This window comes from Haemaphysalis longicornis, unplaced genomic scaffold (genome assembly GCF_048455015.1).
Source record: "Haemaphysalis longicornis isolate Haplotype H1 unplaced genomic scaffold, Haemaphysalis longicornis Haplotype H1 scaffold_15, whole genome shotgun sequence".
Lineage (NCBI taxonomy): Eukaryota > Metazoa > Arthropoda > Arachnida > Ixodida > Ixodidae > Haemaphysalis > Haemaphysalis longicornis.
The window spans coordinates 13885742-13913694 of NW_027526257.1; the positions used below are offsets into that span (position 1 = coordinate 13885742).

Here is a 27953-nt window from a genome sequence, read left to right on the forward strand (position 1 = left end):
CACTCAGCTCAAAAATCTTGTATACGACACCGGGCGTCCTGTCTTTTGTCGCACAGTGTTCCAAATTTTTTTTCTAGTAATCTTCACAAAGCGCTCAGCAGAACGCTTTCACTAACACAGAAACTGCCCCTCACTCCCACCTCAATTATCGTGGGGTCTCCCGACCATATTCCGGGATGGGAGCACTCACCGGATCGAATGCCTAATCATAGAAAGTGGGTGACGTACCTGGTGTTTAACTTTTTGTTATGCACTTAATTTCGTTGTCCTGTCCTTTTTTTTCTCACCCTCCACCTAGATGATGAACCTACCAGAGCAAATTATTTAGGTCATCAGCTTCAAATATTTTTTCACTTAGAACTCCTTAGGACGGTCACTCGAAAACCATGATAAAATGGAAAGAAGATGAACACACGGCTATCCGCTTTATTTATCTGCGCAACGCAGATACTCATTTATATTGCTCTTAACTTACAGGGGAATGAAATAAAAAAACGTAGATTTACCTGATTAAAAGTTAGGTAAATAAAATAAATGCCTACATAACTGTTCTATTTCTTGCATAATTTGTTCGACAAGCTACTGGTCCGTTGTTCTTTTAGTTTAATTACACGGGGCCGCATGGGATACGCCCCTTCCATATAATGCCGTCTTCGTACAATTGCCATGTGCTGGCTGCGTCGCTGGGCACGATGAAGGAAAGTCAACGACATAAAAAATATGAGCTATCAACACTCGATATCAGATCCTTCGCAATTGCTTAAATTGCGAATTGGTTGGTTAGTGCAAGCACTGAAGGAATCGGGTGCAACCAAGGGGAAATCGCGACAACCCATTTGTCTCACCTAATGTTGGACACCTGAGCTCCCACCCCTCCTCTTCCACTTGCGCCCCTCCTCCCAACACAGGCTTAATTTGTACAGTTAGCTCCCCCGCACCAACCTTCATTGCATGTTTCATACTTACTTTCATTTCGTTTTAATTATCAGTCCCCGCTTTCTCAAGATTCGATCTTCTCCATATTTTTTTTTTCAGGTCATTTTCACCTTGCTTTCCTTTTGAAAATATGACAACCGGACCGGGGTACACGGTCTCCGACGCGTCACTGCGAAGACTCCAGAAAATGCTAGACATTCACCATGACCCGTACACAACATCTCATGTGCGTAAAAAAAGCCACATAAATAACCGCCGAGGACACATGACCAAAGTCTCGTAGGTTTGGATGCCTCCCCCTTCACTCCTCCCACCTACTGATCTCGTCCACCACCCTAACAGTGGTCCTGGACGTGATGAAAGGGCTTTGTTAGGCTCCTGTCGTCCCATTGAAAAGCAAGCTCGCTCGCTACACCCCTCCGAGCGTCGCAGTCGTATACCGACGCACCCCCTCTCCAGGAATCGTTCCTTGTTCACCTCCGCTCACCCTGCAGCCAATTAACTTCTCAAGCCGCACCCATCCTCGACTACCGCGACATTCCTGGATGCCAAAATTCTCCTCGCTTTCTTCCATTACACCAGGAAACAAATTTGAATAGACTGGTGGGGACGTAAATTGAACAGGCCAAAGCTGTGGTCTCGTTACAGTTGTCTTCCAGTTTTCGACGTCAGCATTACACATTGTAGGGGCACAAGTGGCACCCCCCCCCTTTTACCGAGGGGCTGGTACCCGGGGCCCATGGACCCCCGGCCCCCCCTTAGCGACGCCACTGCAGCTGAGTGTTTTTTGTCACTACAAACGACAACTTACCTTTTGTATATATATTTAGAGGTGGGTGATTATCAACCTTGCATCTGTGAATTGAACACAAGTTAAACTTGGCTGTGAATTCAATAAAATATTTTTGAATACGAATAGTAAAAGCTGGCTGCGAATTGAATATTTTCAAACCACACTATCTTTGTTTTGGTGTTTCTAGAGTGTATAAAACATAACTACACCAAAAAAGACAGCTTAGGCAGTCAGAACTAGACACATCTCTGTTCAGGTACTTGCGCTTGACATACAAAAAATTTAATGTAACAGAGAGAATAAAACATAGACATGCAAACCAGTGCAACAAGAATTTTGCATATATTAAGATAAACAAATATAGGTTCCTTAAAATACTGTGAACACAGTAAGCATATTAGGCATATTTAATATGATAGGCAGCAGTCCCTCCACTCTCCTCAATGATTGAAAGGAGGCTGCGCATGCTAGTTGCCGGTGGGACCTCACCAACAAGCCAGCAATAACGTTTTATTTCTCACTTTTGCTATTATACTAATAGGAAAGCTATTTTAGATTATAAATTTTGCTTTCGTAGTGTTGCACTTGACCTAACATACACCACAGTTAGTGAACACTTGCTTGGTGCAAGGCTTCTGCATTAGGCTTTTGGCATGGCTTCGGTGTCACGCAGAAAAACCAACCCGCAAGGTCTTACCATGTAGTGAAGCTTGAAAGTTTGCACGTCTTCAGATAGAGCAAACATTCGTTCCTCTACTATTTGTAAATTTCAAATATTTGAAACAGCTGCAAATCGAATATCAAAAAGTACTCGCACAGTATTCTAAGTTGCGAATGTTCACACACCTTCAAATATACTGCCTGGTCACTTCAGTATAAGTGTATAATTTACACAAATAATTTCATGAACGAGAGTTAAAAATGCCGTAAGGTGTTTCATGCAAGTTTGACGCATTCATTTGAAATCACTGATAAGCATTGGGTGCAGTTGATTGGATGCTTAACCGCTCTGTCTTCCCTTTACTATCTCCTACATACCCTCAAACTCAATGGGCATGGCTTCATTTCTCCTACTCCCTTCTTTAAACACTGCTATGCTTTCCTTTCTTCCTCCACCGGATTCGACCTCCCTCGAAGAATACGCCATTGCCCTTGCAATAGAGCATGCTACTCTTAATGTTCCTACCACCACGCCAGTATATATCTTCTCCGACTGTCAGTCAGCCCTTCGTAATTTCGCTAACCATGAGACCCACCCACACCACTGATTTCGTCACTTCGATACTTGCATCGAATCCTCGGCCACGCTTCACACTGGTTTGGGTTCCTGGCCACGCTGGCATGTGCGGAAACGCCTTAGCAGACGCGCTCACCCGAGTACCTTTCCCGGGTCCGCCCATGTCCTGGCCAACCTTTTACCACCCGCCGACGGTTCGTACTACACACCGCGCTTCCCACCGTTACCAATTACACGCCCAATGCCTATCACGCACGCTGTACCCACCCCCCAGTTCCTGTCTAACTCGTGAGGCTGCGTGCCTCATTCGACAGGCTCAAACCTCTTCACTTCCCTCCCATCACATTCTTCACCGCATCTATCGGCACCCTGGCCATCCTTCCTGTCTCAGGTGTTCTTGCAACCCATCCGTTCATAATTCTAATTGGGACTTCACCCCACCATCTCTTACTCAATCCCTCACTTTCATCACTTCCTGGGAGCTCTGGCTGTCTCCCCCGCCGACAGTGAACATCCAGGCTGCCCAGGAAGCTCTCTACAAACACGTGCACCGGATCCGCACGGACATTCTGGAGTACTAGGTGGATCCGGTGAATTGAACTTTCAAATTAGGACCAGGCATTCAGGAGTACTACGCGGATCCGGTAAATTGAACTTTCAAATTAGGACCTGGACTTAGAAATAAGTGTTTGTTCTCTCTCTCTCTCTCTCCTTCCTTCCTTTACAGGGTGGGCATTCATAGGGGCACGTGTTGGGTAATATGTTGTGTTGTAGTATATGTGGGTTTGTAGGCATCTGTAAAACGACTTTGGACTTAGAGGTTGGTGAGGGAATCTGGCGGGTCTTTTCTGCTTTCTACGAATCCGTGGCTAGTAAATTTGAGGGCAGCAGTGCGTGCCGCCTCATTCCCTTGTAGTTTAATAAGGCGTGATGTCCAGATGAGGTAGATGATCGCTAGCTTTTGTATGCGTCGTAGTGTACTTGAGGTGCGATGCATCCTTCTTGATAAAGGGACATGCTTACTGGGAAGCACGGTGGAATCTGTCATGGCTGTGCTTGCATCTGTTTTTTGCAAAGTTGTGGAAGTGGTAGTGGTGAGTGTGGCGGGCATCAAGGGTTTCTTATGAGTGATTAATGGCAGACGTCCCAGGGTTTTGTGCTTAAATATGCATCAAAACAGTGAACTGAATGAGACGTCCCAGAGTGAACAGTCAACTGAGTTGAGACTTCATCTTGGAAATTTTAATCAAATGTCAGGCATGACTCAAGGAAAGGATAGAGACAGGAATGAGCTTCATCAACGAAGCTTCATTTCCCTCTGAGAGTGATTACAAAGTAAACAAAACCCTCATGTGACACTGCTTTAACACCACATGTATAAAAAGCAATTACAGCTGCTGCATACTTCACACTAATTATTCAGTATTCTATAGTGCATCTGTCTCCCACCTTTATCACATAGGCCTCAAAGATTTCTCGTTCCTGTTTTGTGCCATACCACTTCAGCATTCTCGTCGTATCAAATTCTGGCAAGCAGCCACCTGGCGTGCATTGAGTCTTGGAGTGGAGCACCATTTCGGTTTCTTTTCAAGTCGTCACCAATGCGGCATGCTCCCACCACCGCCTGTTAGGGCCTTGTCTGCCCTATGTACCATCAAGATACATTGAAATAGGAACAACAAACTACATGACTTTCAGTATATGCTGTGCATCATGGTGACGGGCTGTGTAGCCACAGGAGGAACAAAGTTACAAGAATTCGTGTCCAACAGTGTTATGGAAATAGCATTTGAGAATGTTAATTTGGCCCACTGCCGCATGTCGTGCAAGGTCCCGCTACGGTTATCAAACTTTGTCACTGTGTACGCTCATGCAGAACACGACGAAGGCTGATCGCAGAAGCACAAATGGGCACCAAATATGGTGGTGGGCGAAATAAATATTTTCACAGACCGAACAGTGCCCTCTCGACACCCACGTGCTAGTTGGTCGAACTGGAAGTACATAATACCTTAGATAAACTGCACGAAGCTTACCATCACTCCCAAACCTCCCGCCTCAACCACCTACCAGACGAGACACCCTTGAACTCCTCGTATATCCAGCGCCCCAAGAACAGCTACAAAGTGTGCCCGTCCACATTCGTCAACACATTTGTACAGCTCTCATACCGCGATATACGCATCAATACGCTCGTCAGGAAAGCAACCCTCTGGAGACCAACGAAACTAACGTGGATAATTACAAACTTTTCATTTCTGCGCGCCAAGAGTCCTCTGCAATGATTTAACAAGAATATGCAGCAGGACCATGACCTCCTGAATATAATGTCAGCACGCAGCGATTACGAGACACTGGGTTCGACGAACCAAAGCGACGCGCAGGAATCACCTTTGTAGCCTGTAGGTCGCAATAGTCTTGTTATTTCTTAGTCAATGACCGTGTGGTGAGCGACAAGAGTTTCGTGCGAACGATCGTTCGCGGCTGGCCATGATAGCACCGCCGTTTGATGTTGAAGGCATACGCGCACTCGCACGTCGGAGACGAAACGCCCAGCGGCCTCAACACGGTGCTCTAATGAAATGCAGCGCAGAAGCTTGTCGCGAGCGCACTCATCACTCTCGCAAATCGAGGCGGCACAACTGATGCAGAACGCCCGTGTTCACCGTCGTAACGCACTACGCGCAAATAAGGCGGCCGCACACACTCAGCGTCTCAATCACACGCTGCACACCACCGTGAGTGCTCTCCAGAAGTTCTTCGAGAGCGCCCTTATCACAATCGCAAGCCGAACGCCTATGCACCGCTGCAACGGCAGACAAAAATCACGCCAAGAAGATCGCAGCGAAATAACCGTATAACGGCTGCAATTTTTTTTAAATCAGACGTCACATCCGGCAAAAAAAAAAAGTCGCTTTCTTTGTTTTTTGATGTCTAGTTGGCGCATGCGCAGTAGGGCTCGTCCACCGTTCCTGAACGTCAGGTGGTTTTTTCTGAGGTGGGAGTCAGCTTCTACCAGTGATGATGATGATGATGATGATGAGGAGGAGGAGGAGGAAAAGGAGGATGAGGATGTTAGTCTTATTTATTCACTGAAATATTTAAAACAACAAATACAAGAAATAGAAAAAAAATATTCAACTAGACTTTTTCTACGACCTGAGGGGTCATCTTCTAGGGGGTACAAATTCCCAAATTGAGGGGGGGTCAGGACATCCGGACCCCCCCTCTGGATCCGCCAATGATCGTCAGCCTGTCCACTGCAGGACGAGGGTCTCTCCCAATACGGGAGGTTTTCGCCGCATGCTACACCAAAGGGGCCAATATCTTGTTCTCGAGAACGGATGCCATCTTCTAGGCATCGCCTATCTGGCGTAGCCTCTCTGATATCCGCTGATGATATACCACAGGACAAGGCAGCACCCCAGACCGGAGAATATAACGGAACAAAGGGTGGTGCCTCCTTGTACCAGATTTGAAGTTATTCAGAGGCAGACAGCAGGGCACCCTAAATCGATGTGTGATCATTTAGAGACAGAGCTCTCGAAAAACTGGTCACCGAACGGACCCTCAACGTCCCGGCGGCCTATATGCCCCTCCACCTCCCCCCCCCGCACTTTAAAACCGCAGTTCCAAATAAAGTGGACTCTCTCTCTCTCTCTCTCTCTCTCTCTCTCTCTCTCTCTCTCTCTCTCTCTCTCTCTCTCTCTCTCTCTCTCTCTCTCTCTCTCTCTCTCTCTCTCGAAAAACTGCAGAAATGCATGTGGAGGAGTGTCACACTGAGCGTGTAGATTCCCCCATGAAATCTAAAAGAAACCGCGAACGTTTGAACGTTTCTCAAACGAAAGAAACGCGTGGATGGCTCAGCTAAACTCGGCGGCTGATCCTTTTATTTTAGGCCCTGATTTGTTGGATGATCGCACACTATTACTTTAGAGTGGAGAAAGCCTAGAATAAAATAATACCGCCATTTCGCGCATAGTGCGTTTCGTTAAAGCAAGCCAGATGCTGCGCCGTTCTAAGACGGTCATTTTTTCAAGATGGCCGCCGGCTGTCCCATAATAGAAATTCGTTTCTATTTCATGTTTTTAGTAAGAGTGTAAATCTCATCGCTGTTCTTGGTGTTAATCAAAGTATACCACAAATACGGGACCTTCGATTGAAGATTGAGCGCGAACAAAAGATTTTTTTTCAGGAAAAACTTTCAAAAATGCTCATTTATTGCTGTATCATTCTGTATAACTAAAAAGATACACAAACAGGTTTCGTTTATGTTGACGAACAGAATTTTAACAGGTCAGGCCGGCCGATTCCCGATCATAGCCAATACTCTTTTTTAACTTTTTTTAATTTTAACCTAAATTGTTTAATTTCCCAGGGAATAAAGCACCGTTTGTAACCGGACAAGCTCTGGGGGCACTATAAAACACGAAATCTTTCGAATAAAACCAACTTGCATTTTCTCTTCATGGCTCCTTTAAAGGGACACTGAAGTGAATTTGTCAAGCTCCTGTTTTTGCTTGCACTGCGTAGACTGGCTCAAATTAGCCCACTTTTCATCGTTTATCCGGTTGACAAATCGGTAATTATTTTACAAAGCGCCAAAGAAGAAAAACTACCATGCGCGGTTCGCGGCGGCCGCACCAACTAAAGCTGTGACGTTGGGAGGAGCGGGACCGTGATTGGACGATGCCCAAGGTGAGCAACCAAACAAGTTTCGGTTTCGGTTTCGGTTCTGTAAAACACAACCTGTGGCGTTGTTGGATGGGCATTCTCAATAACTCAGTAATCATCGTACCGCGCTTCTGCCATGTTGTCAGCTGTAAAATTGCATAAAGATAAGCCTCCCAGGACGGCTTGGAATCGTAGCATTCACTAGCCGAGGCCTACGCAGTGCATGGACGCCCTCCGAGTACCCGCAGACGCACAAATGTCATGCGCTCCCCCCCCCCCCCCTATTTGGAGCTTGCCTCACTCATGCCTGTACCGTAAAATGCGTGTTCGCACCAGGCCACCAGGCCAAGGGTCTGTTCATTCTGGTCTGTGCCCACTGCCCGCAAGCAGTCGGTGCTTATGGACAGCACGCCAACGAGAACTCGCTAGCGCGCCAGTGCCAGCCTGCGCGCGTTCTGTGAACTAGTTCGTGGACCCATGAACGTTGCAGCCCAAACAAAGTGAACTCAATGTAGAAAACATCGGCAGAAAACAAAAAAGTTAACTTACAAAAAAAAAAAAAAGCACGTACCCGCGGTGACTCGAACTCGTGACTCGCAAAACACTGGGCGGCGACACTGGGCGGCGACAACTCGGCCACTAGGCGGGCTGCGCCGGTAATGGTAATATAAGGTATATATTGTACAACAAGTTTACATTTTTATTTCGTTTTGGCATTTCAGCAGCTTAGGTGACTATTTGTTGTATTGTGCTCGTGCAGTAAGCGTCCCCCGAGTTTCCGCAATAGCTCACGTCTGGCAATTGCATTTCGTAGACGGAAAAGCGTTCGCAGATGCGTAGTCGTGCTGCTGACCGCTGTGCTTGTTCGCCCAGCGCAAAAAAGTGCTTCCCGCACCCTATTTTTACCCTGTACGGTAAAAAATATCAGTTGATTTTATTTCCTTAGTACTTATATTGACTTCGCTGACTATTCTCCCGCCTTCAAGAGGCCTTATATTTTCCTACTGGCGTACCAGTCAGCGAAGCGTCACATGTGCGCTTGTGCAGCGCGCGCTTGTGTGAAGCGACCTTGACTTGGAGCTAGATAGTGTACAAACTAACCAAGTAAAGAAAGGCCCATTCTTCCATTCACAAACGTGTCCTGGCTTCGTTTCAACTGAGCGAACGAATTGCGACGACCCGTCGGCGTCCGGCGGACGAAACGCTGGGCCGACTGACTCTGTCTGAAGGCCGGGGAGCCGTGCAAATAGCTCAGCCAATTGCGAGCTCGGCTCCTCTCAACGTCACACGAAAACACCGCAGAAAATGGGCGAGCGTAAAGAGAGGAGGAGAGCATTTTCGAATTAAGTTTTCTACTAAATAAAAGCGCGTAAACGCGCCCAGAGTGGTCGTAACATGGGCTGGGGACCCCGGACTACAATTTGCGCAAGTAATCCCGCAATGTTTACATATCACTTCAGTGTCCCTTTAAAGGGAAACGTTGTGGAAATGTTCGGGCAACATTCTGTGCTACCAGGGTTAATGAAACCGCAGATTCTCTGGCAAGGGTAGCTACCTCCGGGCCTGTTGTCGATGTCATTGAGTCAACGCCTTTATTAGCCGCCGTAAGATCGCAAGATTCCGTAGATTGCTGAAGCTGCAAGGGCAGCACGAATCAGTCTTATCGTTGCAAGATTTTTGTCATCTAAAATTTTCCTGGAAACCGAATTGGTGCCCCTCACGCGACCTGGAGGTGATTGTAACGAGCCTTCGATGTCGTGTGCCCCAGTTGAATAGATACCTCCACAGGTCTCGTCTGGCACAGTCTGCCATGTGCCCCTAGCAAAAATTCCAATAGAAATTTGTATTGGTCCAATAGAAATAATGTATTGGTCCTATAGGTCAAGCTATTGGTTCTATTTGAGTATCTATAGGACCAATACAAAATCTATTGGTCCGATAGAGTGACATGTATTGGTCCAATAGACCAATTCGTATTGGTTGTATTGGTCCCATTGGGACCAATAGCTATTGGGATCAAAAGCTATTGGGATAGTGGGACCAATAGCTATTGGTTGTATCAGCCTAATAGACCAATAGGGGATATCTATTGGTCAAATACATTGTTCGGGGGTGCGATCCCGGGACGGGGGGGGGACGGGGGTGCGATTCCGGCCGCAGCGGTTGTTTTTCAGATCGAGGAGAAAGGTAAAACTGCCCGTGTGTCGATCTCGCGCTGCGGCGCTCGATCGGTACACACCGCCGGTGGTCAAAATTAATATGCAGCCCTGCAAGCAATGTTTCTGCCCGAAGACATTCGATTCACGTTAGCTGCAAGCATTTTGCATTTAGCACACTCTAAGAAGACGAGGAGTGCTGGGCACTCTGTCTAGGAGTAAAAACTTTTGTCCCATATTTCACTCTCGTTGGCAGCATTGGGCGACTCTTCCGAGGAGTAGCGCGTGGCGGCCAAACGAGAGGCGAAACACTCCTCGTGGGATTTACTTGCTGCTGTCGAAGCGGAGTACTTGAACCCTGTGTGGGAATTGCTATGCCATGTACAAGGCAGCGTTCCGTCACTCCCTTTAGGCGTGAATAAGCTCTATTGGTTTCGGCGTTCCCGGATACTGCAGACGGGTACTACTACTCTCTCTTGTAAAGCATCTCGTTACGCCTCAAGAGCGTTCTGTTATTCCCCGCGAGACAGCGTGTTTTCGCTCCGCCTGCTACTAGCCCCCCCCCCCATCCCCACGATGGTACTATAGGCAGTTACAAGCAAACAAAACAGGACAAGCCATTTTGAAACATGGAAAAGAAGAAAAAACAAGGTCAGACTTTATTTTTCAAAAAAATACCACAACAATCGGTTCATTGTGCAATTTAACACAAAAAGCAATTCATTTTGAATTAAAATATCACAGCATAAAAACGGTTCTTACTCCACATGCACACAGGAGACGTAACGCTTATTGAGGATACATCCAAGAAAAATTCACAAATAAAAATGCACCAAAGCAATTGATAACACTGAAATACAAACATTAAATTAAGACAATAAAAATGACATTAACACCCACAAATAAAAAGGTACTGGCATTAGCACGAAAACGTCAGTAGAAATACAGCAGTGCGAAAATAGTTAACAGTATTAACATAAAACAAAGTGGCCTTAGTACATCAGTGAGTGCTTCACATGGACTGGAAAGCCAGCTCTTATTTAGGACACATCAAAAACATTTACAAATAAATTTTGCGAAACAAAAATCTTGGACTAAAACTATTCAGCGTGGATTACTATTAGCGCATTACAAGGTGCAATCAACACAAAGATACAAAGCCACTGACACGGGAACTTTGCAACAGATATATGTTGGTGGGACAATAGGAAACCACCGGAAACATTCCCACTGGGTTTTTTAGGCGGGTGGTTCTCAAATGAGGATGCGCTAGTAAGATTTAAAAAAGGCATAACTTGCTATTAAAAACAAACACGTTCTAGCTGAATGCTTCATAATGTTGGTGGCGGCCTTCAGAATAGTACCGACCAGGGCACCGTGCTTGAGCCGAAGTAACGTCTACAGAAACAAGAAGGTGCGCTTCCCCTTTGAAAACACAGACAGCAGCAATGGGAACTCATCCACGATGTCCAAGGATGTGAGCAGAAGTGTCTTGAATGCGACGGCCACTCCTGCTGACGCCTCGGGGATCTCGTTCTCTCTCAGGAAAAAAAAAATCTTTGGGCAAGTACCGTCTCCCCGTGGTTCCTGCATAGGAAGAAAGAGGGGGACAGCAAAGATAAGTTCAACAATGAAAAAAAAAATGACGAGTTTGACGACGTGATAGATTAGTTTTTGCGCCGAGTGAACGCATTGAACCCGTATTGGAATGCAATACTGCTTGGCGCAGTCACAAGTCTACATGCGAATGTGCGGTGACCTTGGATGCAGCCACGCTCATTGTGCCATTTGGTCAATGTCATGTCAGACAGCGCGCCCTACAGCTGTCTACCTACGCAATGCGCCCCAAACCCATTAGTGCTTACGTGTCCGTAGCTTCTATTGTTTACCCCGCTATCGTTCCCGGTATAAAAACATTTAACAAAATTTAAGTAAAGAGAACTCCTTTTTGTAACGTTATAATCCCTGATTAATTTGCATAGGATTTTGCCCTCAGCCGACTGCAACGTACGGCCCATTATACGTTCACAAGTACAGCGTGTAAAAGTTGCTATGGCGCATATAGCTACTGTTTTTTTCATTCTCGAGTACGCTTCGTTGCATGCACGCTGCAGATCGCAACACCTGATGAGAACCAATAGGCTCGTTATTGAACGATCAGAACGCTCGAACATTAAACCACACGCAGCGACGGCGACAACCGACGCGAAAAAAGTACCGTAATGGGTACAACAAACACTATGGGCGACAGCGACAAACGAAAAAAAAAAATAATGCATTGCTGCCAATGCCATTCGTCGTCGTTGCTGCCGCTCGCTCGTGGGCTGCTTCTGGCCGGTATAAGCCCGCGACGGCGACGGCCCGTCGCCTGCCGCAGTTGCCGCCGTCAGCGGCCTGTGTAAAAAAATTTTGTCTGTGTCGCCCACAATACCTGTTTGCCGTACCCAATGAGAGTTTTCTCGCGTCGCTCATCGGCTTAGACGCATGTAGTTACCCCTTAACAGTCCCATCTCCGGCCATCCTGCCCTCAATCAAAACGCAAAAAACCTAAACCCTGTCAGGACAGCATTTCAGTCTGCTGCTGTACGCGCGGCGGTCACTAAAATTATTGTAATTTTAGTGACTGCCACGCGCTAGACGCGCTCCTATCACTCAGCCTATTGGACGAAATTCTTTGGAGCCGCGCAGGTCGCCACAGCTACTGCACGGCAGCCACTCTAACCCTAGCCGCCTGGCCGCCGAGCTAATAGTACAAATCAAAACGCAAAAAACCTATCAGGACAGGATTTCAGTCTGCTGCAGTACGCGCGGCGGTAACTAAAATCATTGTAATTTTAGTGACTGCCACGCGCTAGACGCGCTCCTATTACTCAGCCGATTGTACGAAATTCTTTGGAGTCGCGCAGGTAGCCACAGCTACTGCACGGCAGCCACTCTAACCCTAGCCGCCGAGCTAAGAGTACAAATCAAAACGCAAAAAACCTGTCTGGACAGGATTTCAGTCTGCTGCAGTACGCGCGGCGGTAACTAAAATCATTGTAACTTTAGTGACTTCTACGCGCTAGACGCGCTCCTATCACTCAGCCTACTGTACGAAATTCTTTGGAGCCGCGCAGGTAGCCACAGCTACTGCACGGCAGCCACTCTAACCCTAGCCGCCGAGTTAAGAATACAGGGTAGCGCTGCGACTACTCGCGCGACCGTGCTTCTTACCTGCGAAAACATTCGGCTAGGATACCAACACTTCACGAATCAAAGGGATTGAAACGGTGCAAGACTCGACGCTGTTTGCACACGGGTACAAAAGCCGCCCTTCAAATCTAAGCAACGGTCAAAATGAGTGACGAAAACATTAGGGTTAGCCGCTTCCGCGGACCGAAGCTAGAGAGCAACTCTCCTTCGCTAAATACACAAGATAAGAATACCAGGTTAACTAATGGCTTACCTCCACTTCCAGCCAGCATTTCTTCGTCCGGTAGATAAATCTATGGTCGTCATCCCAAGATCCCAAGCTTAAGGCGCGAAGCCTGCAAAGGCAGCGACTGCACACCGGCTGGTCCGGCGGCTTGCGCGCGCATTGCTACACAGTGCATATAGTTCCGGTATCGGCCTCTGCGCCGCCGCAGCTGTGATGTCCGTCCGAAATAAAAACTAGTTCCACGCATGCACGCACGCACGAACGAACTAATATACGGCTTGCTTACGTGTTCGTGATCTAACGCTGACGCACAGGCATGCAAGCAGTTAGCGAGCACGCGTCACACTGCGTTCAAGCAAGTATGACGATAAGGGCAGGTCAAACTTCCCATGTTGAGCAAGCCGTCTCCGAAGCTTCGGATAATTCTCGCGCCGAGAATGCTGGCGCCGAGAAGGCGAAAACGAAAACAGACACCGGCAGCCTGCCGAGGGGCCAAGCCCGGAGCACGAAACACCTGAAACCGCCACCGTCGCAGCGAACGCGGCCGGATGTTTATACCAACGAGTGAGAGCTTTGGAGTCTTGCCTGGGGCGTGTCACGTGTGGGCTGTTCGCCGAGGAGAGTCGCCCCACGCCTGCGCACCGCGTGAGACGTTTTCTCCCCGTGCTCTTCTGTCCTGATCCACTGTAACCTCAGTTTTCTCAATAATTATACCTTTAATTCTCAAAACCTAGTTTCTCCTATTCGATGCGAGCACGCGTCGTACTGTGTTCAAGCAAGCATGACGATAAGGGCAGGTCGAACTTCCCATGTTGGATGAAGCGTCTGTTTGAAAGTCCACTTCGTGCGTAGCACATGGTTTACAAAGCGCAGCCCTGTGTTCCGCGCTGGCGGGACATCACGGTCTGGCGCGATCAGTCGTCGCTCGCCCGGTTCTTGCGGGTGCACCGCCTGTGTCGGTTTTCACCGTAGACGCGAGATCGCGTGGCGGAAAATCCGCCGTGGTAGTACGCCGTATATTCGTCGGGCTGAGCTACGGAGACGCGGCGTCCACCGCCGCGCCCCCGCCGCTGGGACGCCCTCGGTGTAGTCGGCGTAATCGCTGAAATCGGCGCGCAGTATTCTTTCCTCCGTGGTGCGCACCTTTTATGATGCATAGTCTGACAACTTTTTAAATGTCGATAACTAAGCCATTACAGAGGAAAAACAAAACAAAGAAACAAAACCAAATCGAGACATGCGTTTTTTTAGTTTTGTCAAGCTTGCTCCATTCATGTCACTGAACGCTGCGAGCAATCGTTACATGAATTCATATTCTTGCCCGTTTAGAATACGCGGCGGAAGTACTCGGGGGCTTTTTACACAACTGCTTTATATAATATATACGTATGCAAATAAAACATCGCTGATGAGTTGGTGTGCGTAAATGGTAGGAGTGCCTCTCCATGCTTACTCCCGCACTTGACAAGAATGAAATTGCAATTTTACTCTTCGTACTGGAGAGAGGAGACGATGTGCAGCTTTACTCTTCACTGGTGCGGGAGCGGAACTGGGGCTGCACTCCGCCGCGCACGAGAAGAGTACGCTGTCAGTTTTGCTCTTCCTCCTCATGGGAGCGAACATTACATCCAACTCCCCGCAGCTTTCGAGGGGAGCGCGCCAACGCTTGCAGGAGTACAATGACTGTTGGACTCTTCAACTACTCCCCCGATTTCTTAGAGTGCACGCCTCAAAAATAACGTCCCTGTAGCGCTCAAAACTTTCCTGGCAGCAACGAGTTGCAGCCGCCGGCTCATGCTGGTTGCCCCCAATGCTTGCGACAAGCAAAAAACACCGCGTGAGTGATTCTGTGCCTACAGTAGTTATAGATTTTTTTGGCGAGCGTCAGCGCTCGCCTTCATAATCATCGCCTCTCATTTTTCTAAACTCGCTGAGCCGCGGAGCGGCCATATTTGTTTTGGGTGCCGATTCAACGGCCGGTTCTTAGGATAGGTGTCGTACTTCATTATGTTTGCAGAAAGTAAAGCCTACAAAATCAAAATTAACACCAAAATAATTAACCCCGCATTTTAAAATTGCTTCATAATTTTAAGGTGAAATACATTAATTAAAACTGCTCAATAATGCTTCTCTGAAAGTATGAGCAGTATGAGCCTGGCGGAGGTTTCGTATACAAGAAAAAGCAAAATGGCTTCTTCCATGTCCAGCCATCGCCTCCTGTATTTTTACAATGCCAAACGCATCAGCCCGGACCGGCCAACCAAGCCCTCTCCCTCTACTCCGGCCACTCTCCCCCAATCGCCAGCCTTCCCAGTGCTTTAATCACGTGACCGGTTCATCTTGGGGCGACGCGTGGTGGAAAACGGCAACCAAGCTATTTTGTTCTGCCACTTCTCATAAGGGGCGCTGCAGTGATCACATTTTCTTTGTATGAATGTCAGATAGCTGTTTCGAACCCCGCCATACCGGCTGTCGTTCGCCAACAGTGGCCGTAGACGCGGTGGATGCGCTTCAGGCCGTTGCAACGTGACGCGGCGCATTTATCGCCTCCGCTTGTTTGTTTTGTGGCCGACCTGTCTCCTTGATAGCAGCCAAGGCTAAAAATGACTGCTGGTAAAGTTGATTTAAGCACCTTGGCGGCTCGGGCTGTCGGCGGCTCATGTTGTCGTCGCCCTTCGTCGTCATATTTTCATGTGGTCGCGGCATAGGCGTGCGCACACGGGGGGCAGGGGGGGCGGCCGCCCCCCCTAATCATCTGTATAGGGGCGCCAAATTTGCCCCATACCTTGCCGATGTAACACATGAAAGTACAAATTTCTGCTCAGAAATATTCTGTATGTGTTGCAGTTCCATCGCATTAAAATAAAAATTTTATAGCCATCCCTCTGCACTGCGTTCGTACCGCTAGGCCTTCAGTGGGAAGAGGTCCGGAGTTGGTGTAAGGGTGGGGGGGGGGGGGGGCGCAGCGGTAAGACTTTGCCCCCCCCTAATCTAGAACTCTGCGCATGCCTATGGGTCGCGGTACTAAAACACCAGGACACCCGTTTCCCAACGCCTCGCGCTAGAAATGTTTCATGTACGTGGGAAAAACGCGTCGCAGAACAACACACCGGGACACTCGCTTTTCGTTCGCGCTTCCTTGTTTACACTAGAGCCCCTAAATCTAGTGGCTCTAGTTTACACCTATTCCGCGCCGTCGTCGCTTTAGTCGTAAAATTTGCAGTTCTATGTTTCCAATTTCCCTTCACCGTCTTCGTAATTGGGATGCCTGGCGCTGTGTGCTAAGAGAGACTTACAATCTTTGAACACATGTATACATAGCATGCTTCGCCCCTCCCCAGGTTTCGTGTTAGTGGCCAGATGGCCCGATCATTTTTTACTGAGTAGGGCCAACAAAAAAAAAGTTATCATCAGGTAAGTCTACTAAGAACCTCTGACGAACTATACAGGGATTCCAAAATAATAATATTAATAAACAGCGACAAACATCGTGCTCGGCAGATTTTATTCGGACTAATATTAAAGTGGTGTGGAATTCAAAAATTTAGAAGAAAGTAATAGATAAGAAAAGCGCTTGACATTTGTTGGTTCCGCAAAACATGCATGCCTAAATCGCCTAAAATGCAGACGGCAGATGGGGTTTTGTTTTCTGGTTTGTACAAATGAAACTAGGGCGAAGTCTAACTGAAACTTTTACACGCTATTAATTGTCGCATAAACGTGTATTGGCACAAAGAAAAAGTATTGCGCTCATTTTATAACGGTTAAAATTAGTCTATTCGTTTTCACTAAAGCTCTTACTAATGACCGGCGTTGTCAGGCATAATCTCAGATAGCCCGCAGACGGAAATTGTTCGCGCAATACTCCAGCAAACAATTCCGCGTTATATCATTTTTATATTTTTACCATATTTTTTTTGTTTGCCTCCAATGTAAATACCCCCCCCCCCCCCTCGCAGCGTGTTTGCCGCGCATCGCGCATCTTTACAGCCTCTAAAATATTCAACCAGGTCGCGCAGTTTGAAGGAAATGCAAATTGGAACTCTCGCAATACGCTGGCACGGCTATATGTCCTCGAAGCGAGATTCGTCTCGAGTGTATGCAAAAAAAAAAAAAAAATACTTAGTAAATATAACTTCTGTCGGCGAGCATTGATAGCGTCGATATAGCTTTGAAGTTAGTTTACTGCCGTTCGTCTTGAACGCGCCACGCGCACAAATAAATCAAACATATAGTTATTGATTGGTTTGGCGTTGGCATGGTTAAATAAAAGTACTTTTTTTTAATAAGGCGGGGCATGGACGGCTGCAGGTTTAATGGGAACCATACTTTCGCGAATGTCGTACTTTATCAAAGAATGGGTTTGAGCTAATTGGTACTGCATGATCAGCAACTTCAAGCCCGAAAATTCTCGGACGCAGGACGCGACGGCCCGGGCAAGGACAGCTCATGTCCTTGTCCGGAATGTCTTACGTAAGAACTTTTTCCCGCTAAAATTGTTAATCGCAATTGCTGTTTTTAATAACAACGGCTGCGTGAGTGTCGTTCTTAGTATTTCTACTTTTTTTTCGAAATAAAAATCTTTCCATGCCTACCATTGCTTGCCGAGTGCCCCCACAGCCAGGACCGTGTAACACCCTGCATTTCCACAAAAAAATGCACAACTGGCGGAAATAATACCCGTGTTTGTTTTAATTGAGTAGATTGAGATAATTGATCGAACATAATTTCGAAAAAATAAAGAGAAACACAACACAAAAATTTAACAACAGCGAAGTGACGAAATAAAAAAAATGCGCAGCTCACTCCAAAAAAACCGACTAAGCTGGAAAAGAGCGTTGTACATATAGACGAAAATTAGCGCAAATTGGCAAACAGTGTAATTCTGTATTTTTGTTCAAATGCACGGCGTACGCCGTGCATTTGAACAAAAATGCAGAATTAGCGGAAGTAACACCTTTACGCATTATAATTGCGTGAATGCGCGTAATTGTTCCAGGCCAATTTCGAGAAACCAAGAAATAAGAATAACGGAGAAAGTACAAGTGTCAGAAAAGTACACTGAGAGAATCAAAAATATGCATCTTATACAGTTCCTCAAAAAACAAAGGCTAAACTAGAAATACACGGAAAAGGATGTCGGGAAATGAGTAAAAATATAGCGAAATCGGAGGAACTACGCCTTGCATGTGCAGAAAAAGAAACGTATTTGGTGAAGTAAAGGCACCTGATAGTTATACTAGCATAAATTTGCGTCATTGGCGAACAGAAACAAACGAAAACTTAAAAAAAAAAACCCAACGTCTTTGTCTGCTCATAGCCCAATGTGGCTGCAAAAGACTCGCAATGTGGCCAAGCGACATAAGACCTGTACGCATTAGTAGACAATTCTCGCAATTTCTGCCGCATTTTAAAGCAAAATGTTTCATAATGGGACTGATGTTGTTCTGTCAAAAAATTTATGCATTTTTCCCATAGAACGCGGGTCCGATTCCCGGCTGCGACGGACGCTTTTCTGATGGAGGCGAAAAGCGAAAACACCCGCGTGTGTTCCACATTTCGGCGCACGCTGAAGATCCCCAGGTGAATTAAATTATTCTGGAGCCCTCCCCTACGGTTAAATCAATCAATCAATCAATCAATCAATCAATCAATCAATCAATCCCCATAGAAGGCTTGTTCGACGGAAAAGCTCTGATCTCTGGACACACGGCGAGTGCGTGAAAGTGGGTTTCAATTGGGGCATAACTTGAAAATCGCTGGTAGTTCCTGGCAAGACAATACATGCATCGATCATGAAGAAAGAGAAAAATAGTGCAGCTTCATCTCATAAGCCATGTGTAGGCATATATTTAGGTCGTTCGTATATGCGTTTACTTAGTGTGCGAAAAATCGTTGCATGGGTTCGTTCTTCGTTTGCGATTTCGGTCGTTGAAGGTTTGACGATTGACTGGACGCACTTACACCGAGGTTGGAGGCTGATTTAGCTTTCGCGCTTCTCTCAAATTTCTTCGGGGAGGGTTGGTAATCATTTTGTTTCACCTAGGACGGAAAATTAATACTTTCCTTTTCGAACATGCACGTGAATACGGGAATTTCCCAGCTAAGCTGGCCAAAAAGATGATAGCTCAGTTTTATTGCACTACAGTGTGTTGCTGTAATATTCTGTGCAGGCTAATGGTGTATCATACAGCCTTTCTTGTATTCTATTTGTGCAAAGGGTACCGATGCAGAATTACGCTTTGGAAGCTCTTCCTGAATACTTTTATATGTAAGACAGTTTTGTTATTAATAAACTCATTATCTCATTGTACAATATCCAGAAGGCTGCTGCTCCCAGCGCAAGTTCTGAATAAAAAAGAACATAAAATTTCAGTGTAAATTTCGCTGACCGTTTGCTAAAGATAAGAGACAGATTAAATTATTGTTCGAAGACAGCGCGCGTCCGTCGAGGCACCGGGTTCCTGAGTTTCCGCGGTGCGTCCGCACGGACACACGTGGCGGCTTATCGCAACAGGTTGCAAGAAAGGACTCGGTTTTTGCACAGCGTCATGTGTAACGTGAAATGTGCGCATTCTTGTTCGCGGGTCATAACGAAGTGGCCGGTTTCTATGGTGATCGAGCTCTCGGCATGAGGTTGGGGAGAGGGAACCGAAACAGGTAATACTATGTCGACGTACCGGACACTTCTAGGGGCCGAAAGGGGGAAAGGGGGACAAGATTATCACTGGTGGTTTGGTGGTCACCGAGAATCATTTGTCGTTTTGTTTGAGCTCGTTCCGTCGGCGTGTCAAACCTGTGCCTTGTACAGTATTGGGGTTTTCCTCAGACTTCGACCTCGGAATTGCGGACTTTTACCATGCGCTGTTGCAGTGTCCCGTTCTGCGGTTCTTCACTTCGCAGAAAGGAACCTGGTGTCTCATTCCACGAGATCCCGGCGGATGGCGCGTTACGTCTGCAATGGTTGGCATTTATCGCACGCAAGGACTGGGTGCCCAACAGTAACTCCAATTCTGCTTTTGTGTGCAGCAAGCACTTCACACCCGCGGACTTCAAAGCCAACGTCAAAACCAGACATCTGAAGAAAGGAGCGGTGCCCACCATACTGCCGGAACGAACACTGCTGTCGCCGCAAGGGGTGCCACAACAAGGCCGTGATGCAAGCGGACCCACCAGTGCAAGTGCATTCTGCGACAATGGGGACGGCGTCGAGCTTCACGGTGATGTCGCCCACCCACTGGCTCTTACTATCAAAAGAGCATTCACCAGCATCTCGAGTGTGCCGAAGGAACCTGAAGAGCAGCATGAAGGTAGCCCGTTAAAGAAAAGACGGACCGAGGAATTTCCAAAGGGTACTGAGGCGGTGTGCATTACCTCTGTGGACACCCACTGCGCCCAATGGCCACGCACTGCTCCAACAAGCCAAAGTGACGCCCCAATCACCGCCACGTTGCATACAGTAACGTTACCTGGAAATTTCTCGCGTGCCGTAAGCTCCCGTGCCTTGAAAGCGTCCAGCACAAACCCGACACCTGTCGCTCCACCAACTAGAGCCCCGAATGCATGCCAATCATTGGAAACAAGCAAAGCGCGACTGTTCGCGAAGCGGACCACCGGCACGCAAACGTCGAAGTTCATAGCTACCTCGAGCATATACGTCGAACGAAGGAAATGGAAGGCTAAGGAGCGCGCACTCCGAGCGCAGATAAGAAGCCTAACCTGTTCTGTCGACCGATGGAAGGCAGAGCTGCAAAAACTGAAAGAAGATTGTAATGTTAGCGCGTTCCTAGGTGTTGTAGATGCAGCGGAACAGAAGGATGTGAGGGCTACCATCCTCATAGACCAAATTTCCAATTTTAAGAGAAAGCGGCCTTCGTGGTCCGACACGACAATCCGGCATTGCATCATTCTAAGAAATATTTCCACAAAGGCCTATGAGCACATTAGGTCTGAGCAGCTCCTACGCCTACCATGCAACACGACGTTGCAGAAGTACATCGGGTCCACGGAGGGAGAAGTAGGCTTCACGTCCTTGGTCCGTCGCCGACTGGAAGAAGAGCTCCAGCTCCTCACTGCCCCTCAGTCGAAGGTATGCAGCTTGGTGGTTGATGAAATGCACATTAAGCAAAAACTTGAATACCACAAGCAGCGGGACGCTTTTATTGGTCATGTTAATATGAGCCCCGAGCTGAGCCACCTAGTTCCAGATGACGACACTCTCGCAAACTCTCTGCTGTGCTTTCTTCTATGTGGCCTTTCCGCACGTTATAAAATACCTGTGGGGTATTTTTTTACGAAAGGCTGCACTGGAGCTGACCTTTCAGAAACCATAGTGTACGTCATAAAAAAGACCGAAGAACTTGGTTTTGAGATTATCCGATTGGTCACCGACAACCACAGGATTAACGTCACCGCAATGGACATTTTGTGCCAAGGACGGGCAACACCGGTGACTGCTCACCCAGCCGATCCCTCAAGGCACCTTTTCCTCGCCTTCGACCAATGCCACATCCTCAAGAATGTGAGGTCCCAATTTCTTGCGAAGGAGATGGGGGCTAACAAGCAAATAACTGCGGCTTCCTTAAAGCTTCTCTACAGAATGCAGCAAAAATCAACAGTTAAACCCGTCAGGTTCCTCACCCGAAAGCACTTGTACCCCTCCAACATCGAAAAAATGGGAGTTAAGACAGCTGTGCAACTGTTTTCGCCCCCTGTGACAGCCGCGCTGCAGTACTTGAAATATCAAGCTGGCCATACTTGTGACCTTGAATTTGCAAACGTAGGCCCAACTGTTGAGTTCATGCAGATCATGCGCAAGTGGTTTGCCTTGATGGATGTGAGTAATACCGTGCAGTATCTCCACACCAACGATCCCGACAGCCGGCATTTTACCGACCCGGATGACGAAAGGTTGACCTGGTTGGAAACTACTTTCCTGAACTACATTGCGAGCCTGAAGGCGGAAAGTCTCGCCGAAAACTACCTCAGCAAAGAAACCGAGCATGCACTCGTACTGACGACAACCTCAAATGTGCTATGCATCCGTTTTCTCCTGAACGACAGGGACTTTAAATTCGTCATAACTCGAAAGTTTTCGAGTGACCCTATAGAGTCTCTGTTCGGTTTTCTGAGGCGGTCCGCAGGCTGCAACGATGCATTGGACATGAGGAGCGTTGTTTGTGGCATGGAAAAAATGCTCAAGACCGGCATTGTGTCTTCCTCAATGCACAGCAACGTGAACGCTTCGACTACGTTTTTCAGTGCAACGTCTATTACCAGCAACCAGGTTCACATCCCAAGTACTGGAAGTGGATTCTTTCCCGAGGCAGCGGAGCGATGCCTATTGGAGCACTGCACTAGCCCAGTCCAAAGGCTGGCGGATCCTGAGGTGGCCAGCGTTGCTTTGATGGGAGGCTACCTCGTTCGTGTTGTGCACGAAAAGTGGAACTGCCAGACCTGCTTTGAGCTCGTAGAAAAGCCGAAAGGGGATGCCCCTGTGGACGGACTCATCAAGCACCAAGACAGGGGTGGACTTAAGTACTCAACAAGTGAACTTGTGGCAGTGCTAATGGGTCTAAAGAAATTTGTGGAGGCAATGCTTCCTCACCGCAGGACCATTACGAAACCCCTTGACGAGAGTGTCAAACGTGCTGTGCGGGTGCTAATGAACGTTCCCGTACTTGTCTGCGAAAACAAAGAGGAAGGGCACAGGGAGGCTTTCCTGGAACTTTTGTGTAGAAAGTTCATCAAGCCTCTCCTCACCAACCATGCCGCGAATACCACAGACAAGAACTCTGTTGCGAAGTTGTACAACAGAAAGCCTCTTTCCCGCAAGTTCCTCAAACTGTAAACCGTCGCAAAATAGGCGACGTGGACACACACTGCATTTACCTTTGCATGCGTGGGCATTGTTGCCGAGTGATTGCCTTTAGCTAGATTAATACAGGGTTGTGTACTGCAGAATATAATGGCGCGTGCGTCTACGCGTGCGCGCCATGCGCCTCTGTGCTTGGGGGTAAGCGATGGGACAAGTGCACGTAGTGTGCGTTCGGTGAACATGGATGAACACGTGTGCTGTGCGCATCAAGCCGCCGTCTAGCCCTTCGCATGCGCGCCATGCGCCTCTGTGCTTGGGGGTAAGCGATGGGACAAGTGCACGTAATGTGCGTTCGGTGACCATATGGATGAACACGTGTGTTGTGCGCATCAAGCCGCCGTCCAGCCCTTCGCATGCGCGCCATGCGCCTCTGTGCTTGGGGGTAAGCGACGGGACAAGTGCACGTAGTGTGCGTTCGGTGAACATGGATGAACACGTGTGTTGTGCGCATCAAGCCGCCGTCCAGCCCTTCGCATGCGCGCCATGCGCCTCTGTGCTTGGGGGTAAGCGACGGAACAAGTGCACGTAGTGTGCGTTCGGTGAACATGGATGAACATGTGTGTTGTGCGCATCAAGCCGCCGTCCAGCCCTTCGCATGCGCGTCATGCGCCTCTGTGCTTGGGGGTAAGCGACGGGACAAGTGCACGTAGTGTGCGTTCGGTGACCATATGGATGAACACGTGTGCTGTGCGCATCAAGCCGCCGTCTAGCCCTTCGCATGCGCGCCATGCGCCTCTGTGCTTGGGGGTAAGCGATGGGACAAGTGCACGTAGTGTGCGTTCGGTGACCATATGGATGAACACGTGTGCTGTGCGCATCAAGCCGCCGTCTAGCCCTTCGCATGCGCGCCATGCGCCTCTGTGCTTGGGAGTAAGCGACGGGACAAGTGCACGTAGTGTGCGTTCGGTGACCATATGGATGAACACGTGTGCTGTGCGCATCAAGGCGCCGTCTAGCCCTTCGCTTGCGCGCCATGCGCCTCTGTGCTTGGGGGTAAGCGATGGGACAAGTGCACGTAGTGTGCGTTCGGTGACCATATGGATGAACACGTGTGTTGTGCGCATCAAGCCGCCGTCCAGCCCTTCGCATGCGCGCCATGCGCCTCTGTGCTTGGGGGTAAGCGATGGGACAAGTGCACACAGTGTGCGTTCGGTGAACATGGATAAACACGTGTGTTGTGCGCATCAAGCCGCCGTTCAGCCCTTCACATGCGCGCCATGCGCCTCTGTGCTTGGGGGTAAGCGACGGGACAAGTGCACGTAGTGTGCGTTCGGGAAACATATGGATGAACACGTGTGTTGTGCGCATTAAGCCGCCGTCCAGCCCTTCGCATGCGCGCCATGCGCCTCTGTGCTTGGGTGTAAGCGATGGGACAAGTGCGCGTAGTGTGCGTTCGGTGAACATATGGATGAACACGTGTGTTGTGCGCATCAAGCCGCCGTCCAGCCCTTCGCAAGCACAGGGGAACCCGGTGGCAAGTGAAAGCAGCTAAATCAAATTAGGTGGGCAGTTCGTACGTGAAACGCTTTAGAGTAGTTGTGGCATCGGACGGGCGGGATATGAGTGGTGCACGTGGTGTTCGGCTACAGCCATTATTCTCGTACAGCGAACATTTCTAGAGTCTGTGGTGGGCAGCTTTTTTCACCCTGGAAATCTGGGGCACACGTTGCAGAGGCAACGTCGACCGATCGCTGCGGTGGATCGCTGCGGTGGTCCAAGAAACAGTAGACCTCATTATCGAAGAGCGAACGTGGATGGTGGCCACTGTGTTCGCGCGAGCTCCGCTTCTTCATTTGCGATCACCGACACAATCCCTGCTGCCAAGGTGCGCAGTCCCAGTTCGGGAAAAACAATGGGAAGCTGAAGCCAAATCGTTCCCACGATCTGAGTCAATGCCTCGATTACGAAGTTTAGATGGATCACCGTCTTCACTGAGATGTATGGCAGCAGTTAAAACAGAGTACTTCAGCAGCATCGTGCTCGGATCACCGTCTTCATGGAGATGTAGGGCAGCAGTTAAAACAGAGTACTTCAGCAGCATCGTACTCAATAACGGGGTTACGCTACACTGTTAGTACACATTCGGCTAACCAAGTGTATTCTTGATTGATTGATTGATTGATTGATTGAAGGGTTCAACGCGCCGACACGACGCGCCTAAGGTTCCGGCTTATTTTCGCCCACCTGCGGGAAATATTTCACGTGCGCCGAAATATCGTACACACGGGCGTTTTTGCTTTTCGCCTTTATCAGAAAAGCGACCAAGAGAACAGATTTCTAGCGAGCTGTGAATGCACCTGGGTCCTCTACGCACATCTCGCACTATACGTCCATTCCCGTTTTGCGCGGTGTTGCGACCCTTGGTGCGTGGCCGATGGTGGACTCGGTTGCTGTCCATTCGGGACAAAGAAGGGCGAAGGGGGACTGAGCTAGGAAGAGCATTATACTGTATTTACGGGATTTCGAATTTCGCAGTGAACAGTGGGCTCCGCTGTGGAGTGCGCAGGGTTAACACTTTCGTGTACATCTCAATTCCCATTCCCCACGCTGCGGCTACGAGTGTACCAAGTAGGAACAACGTGACAGTTATCACAGGCTAATCTGCACTCAAACTGAGAGAGCACCCGTCACTCCCACACTCGCACAGGAGACTTCGACTTCGGTGGCGCTATTCTCTAGAAGCAAAACACCGTCAGGACCACCGATGCTGGACGTCAAAAAACGGGAAAAGACCTGTGCACACTTAACCTGTTTACGCGCCCGGCGTCCCGCGGATCAATACAAGTGTCGTTTCGCCACATGCCAAATGAGAAGCAGACACTGTCGCCGGCGCCCACAACAAGGAGAGGGGTTGTGTGAAGCGCTATTATTAATCGCGGGGCCGTTTTCGATAATTAGCCGTGTCATCAGATGAACAGTAAGGTTTGGGCAGTCGGAACAGCCTTAGAGTGACCGCCATTTCATATGTTAATTCAGCGATCGTATATAATAGCACCCATCTCTCCCTCAGTTGAGAGCGCAGTGTTCTGGCTGCTCGTGGCTTCGCGGACGTGTGTAGTTGAATGACCGGTCAGAAATTCGATTCAAGCCAAGCCGTGTTTGCTATTCGAGGTGGTCCGAAAGACCTGTTAGCTTCACCGGTCACCTGCAGGGAAAGTAGAGATTTGCGACTTGGGAAGCGCGGCTAAGCGTGCACTGGTGGCAGAGGAAGAGGCCATTGGTTGAGGCGCGTTTGCATTGGAGGCACCATTTGAGCCAGTGACCGGTCCTCAACCACGGTACATAAAGGAACGGCGACGGTTATGACCAAGTAGACGCGCGTGTGAATCTTGGTATCACTGCCATCGTATTCGTAGCTGGAGACCATGCAGGCGTCAAATTCCTCACCATCGAGCTCCGCCTGGATCGTCTCGTCGAGGTCTTTCATCTCTTCACAGTCGATGTGGATCAGGTTCATCGGTGTATAAAGCTTGACGGCTAGCGTGTCGGCATTCTACAGGAGGGACATATTCATCGGAATGTCTTTTGTGATGGCGATCCTCGCAAAATCGCACGGTGGTGGAGTTTTTTTTTTTTTTTTTTTAATGGAACAGGAGGCAAAGCCTAGCGACTGGGTGGCTGGGGTCCAAGGAACACCTTCCCGCGCCGGGGGAGCGAGCGAGGTTGGTGGTCCCTGTGTTTGTGCGGGCTGCGCTTCTTTATTTTCTTTAGCAAACAGTAACGTCGTTACCGTGGTCGTTACTGTAGGGAAGCGCCGTTTCACTGCTTACTGGAAAATCAGCGCGGTACTTTTAACGCGATATATTCTTAGGCCAATGGTCCAACCGTTCGTGGCGATGAATTCGCTTGTTCCCCTTCTGGCAAACAATCGTGTACATATAGTCAGGAACTTAAATTAAAATTCACGACTCAATTGACGAAGGAAGAACACAGGGTTTGCATAAGACCACAAGTTACATCAGATGTATGTTCAATGACCAGTGCCATGCGCCAAGCACGTTATACCATCGCGTGGGTAGTCGTGCACCCTTCACATTTCAAGGAAGTTCCTTCAATGGGAAAAAGAATGTTCTGGAATCAAGGAAAAGGCGTGCAATTTCGTCTTCTTCATCCTCCGGCGAATGCATCTCTGGAAGCCTTTGCGCCCCTCTCATCACATTCCCCGACAGCTAAAGTCAGCTCAGAATGGTGCTCTGCGCAGACAGCCGCAGATGACAATACCGGAACCACAAAGGTCTAAATTTAGTACTATAAGGTGCATCGTGAGGTTAACCGGTAAATGGAGTCACGTCTCACAAGCACGAATCCTTTGTACGTATCTCTTGTTTTTCTCTTGTTCCACGATGACGGAATTTCAAAGCATTTTACATTTCCATATTAGCTGCCAAACCATGCTGAATACGTGTTCCGACGGCTGAATTCCGTTGTGGGTACGTCCGGTTCCTGCAATCTCTGTAGGCTGAAAAGCATAACAAAGCATTTTGTATTGGGCTCCATTTGTTGCTAATTACTACTCTCGCCGTGGTCACTTACGCACAACGTCATTCCTTTGTTCACACAAATGAGAGCACCCTCATAACCTCCCCTCAAAGGTTCGTCGTTTAATCTCCCTCCATACTCCGCTTCTCAAATCGCACTCATTTTTCATTTCAAATCCTGCAGTGCATATTCCATTCCGAGTCTTTCATTCCCGTACATTTTCGCTACGCTCCAACCCATACTCATCTCCCGCATCTATTCCTGTTCCTCTCTACATCTCATTTCAAAGCTCTTTTGGCTTTTCTTCGGATCACAGGGCTGGCTAGAGTTCTGCGAAAAACTCCTCTCTGTGTGGGACTGAAAATTTTGTGCCCATCACCCGA

At 48.3% G+C, this 27953-nt stretch overlaps 1 protein-coding gene across 1 annotated transcript; it reads left to right on the forward strand.

Annotated features, from left to right (window-relative positions):
- The first annotated feature begins 21813 nt into the window (after positions 1 to 21813).
- On the forward strand, positions 21814 to 24819 carry LOC144165862 (uncharacterized). Its single transcript, XM_077695622.1, has 2 exons — positions 21814 to 22762; positions 24764 to 24819. The coding sequence occupies exons 1-2, from the start codon at positions 21814 to 21816 to the stop codon at positions 24817 to 24819; spliced, it is 1005 nt and encodes a 334-aa protein (XP_077551748.1).
- The last annotated feature ends 3134 nt before the right edge of the window (positions 24820 to 27953 follow it).

Excerpts from the sequence above, each read along its gene's own strand:
- LOC144165862 (XM_077695622.1), top strand. The coding sequence starts at position 21,814 with ATGCAGCAAAAATCAACAGTTAAACCCGTCAGGTTCCTCACCCGAAAG. Across the intron at positions 22,763-24,763 it reads TGGACTTAAGTACTCAACAA|AGGCAACGTCGACCGATCGC; the intron begins GTGAACTTGTGG and ends CACACGTTGCAG.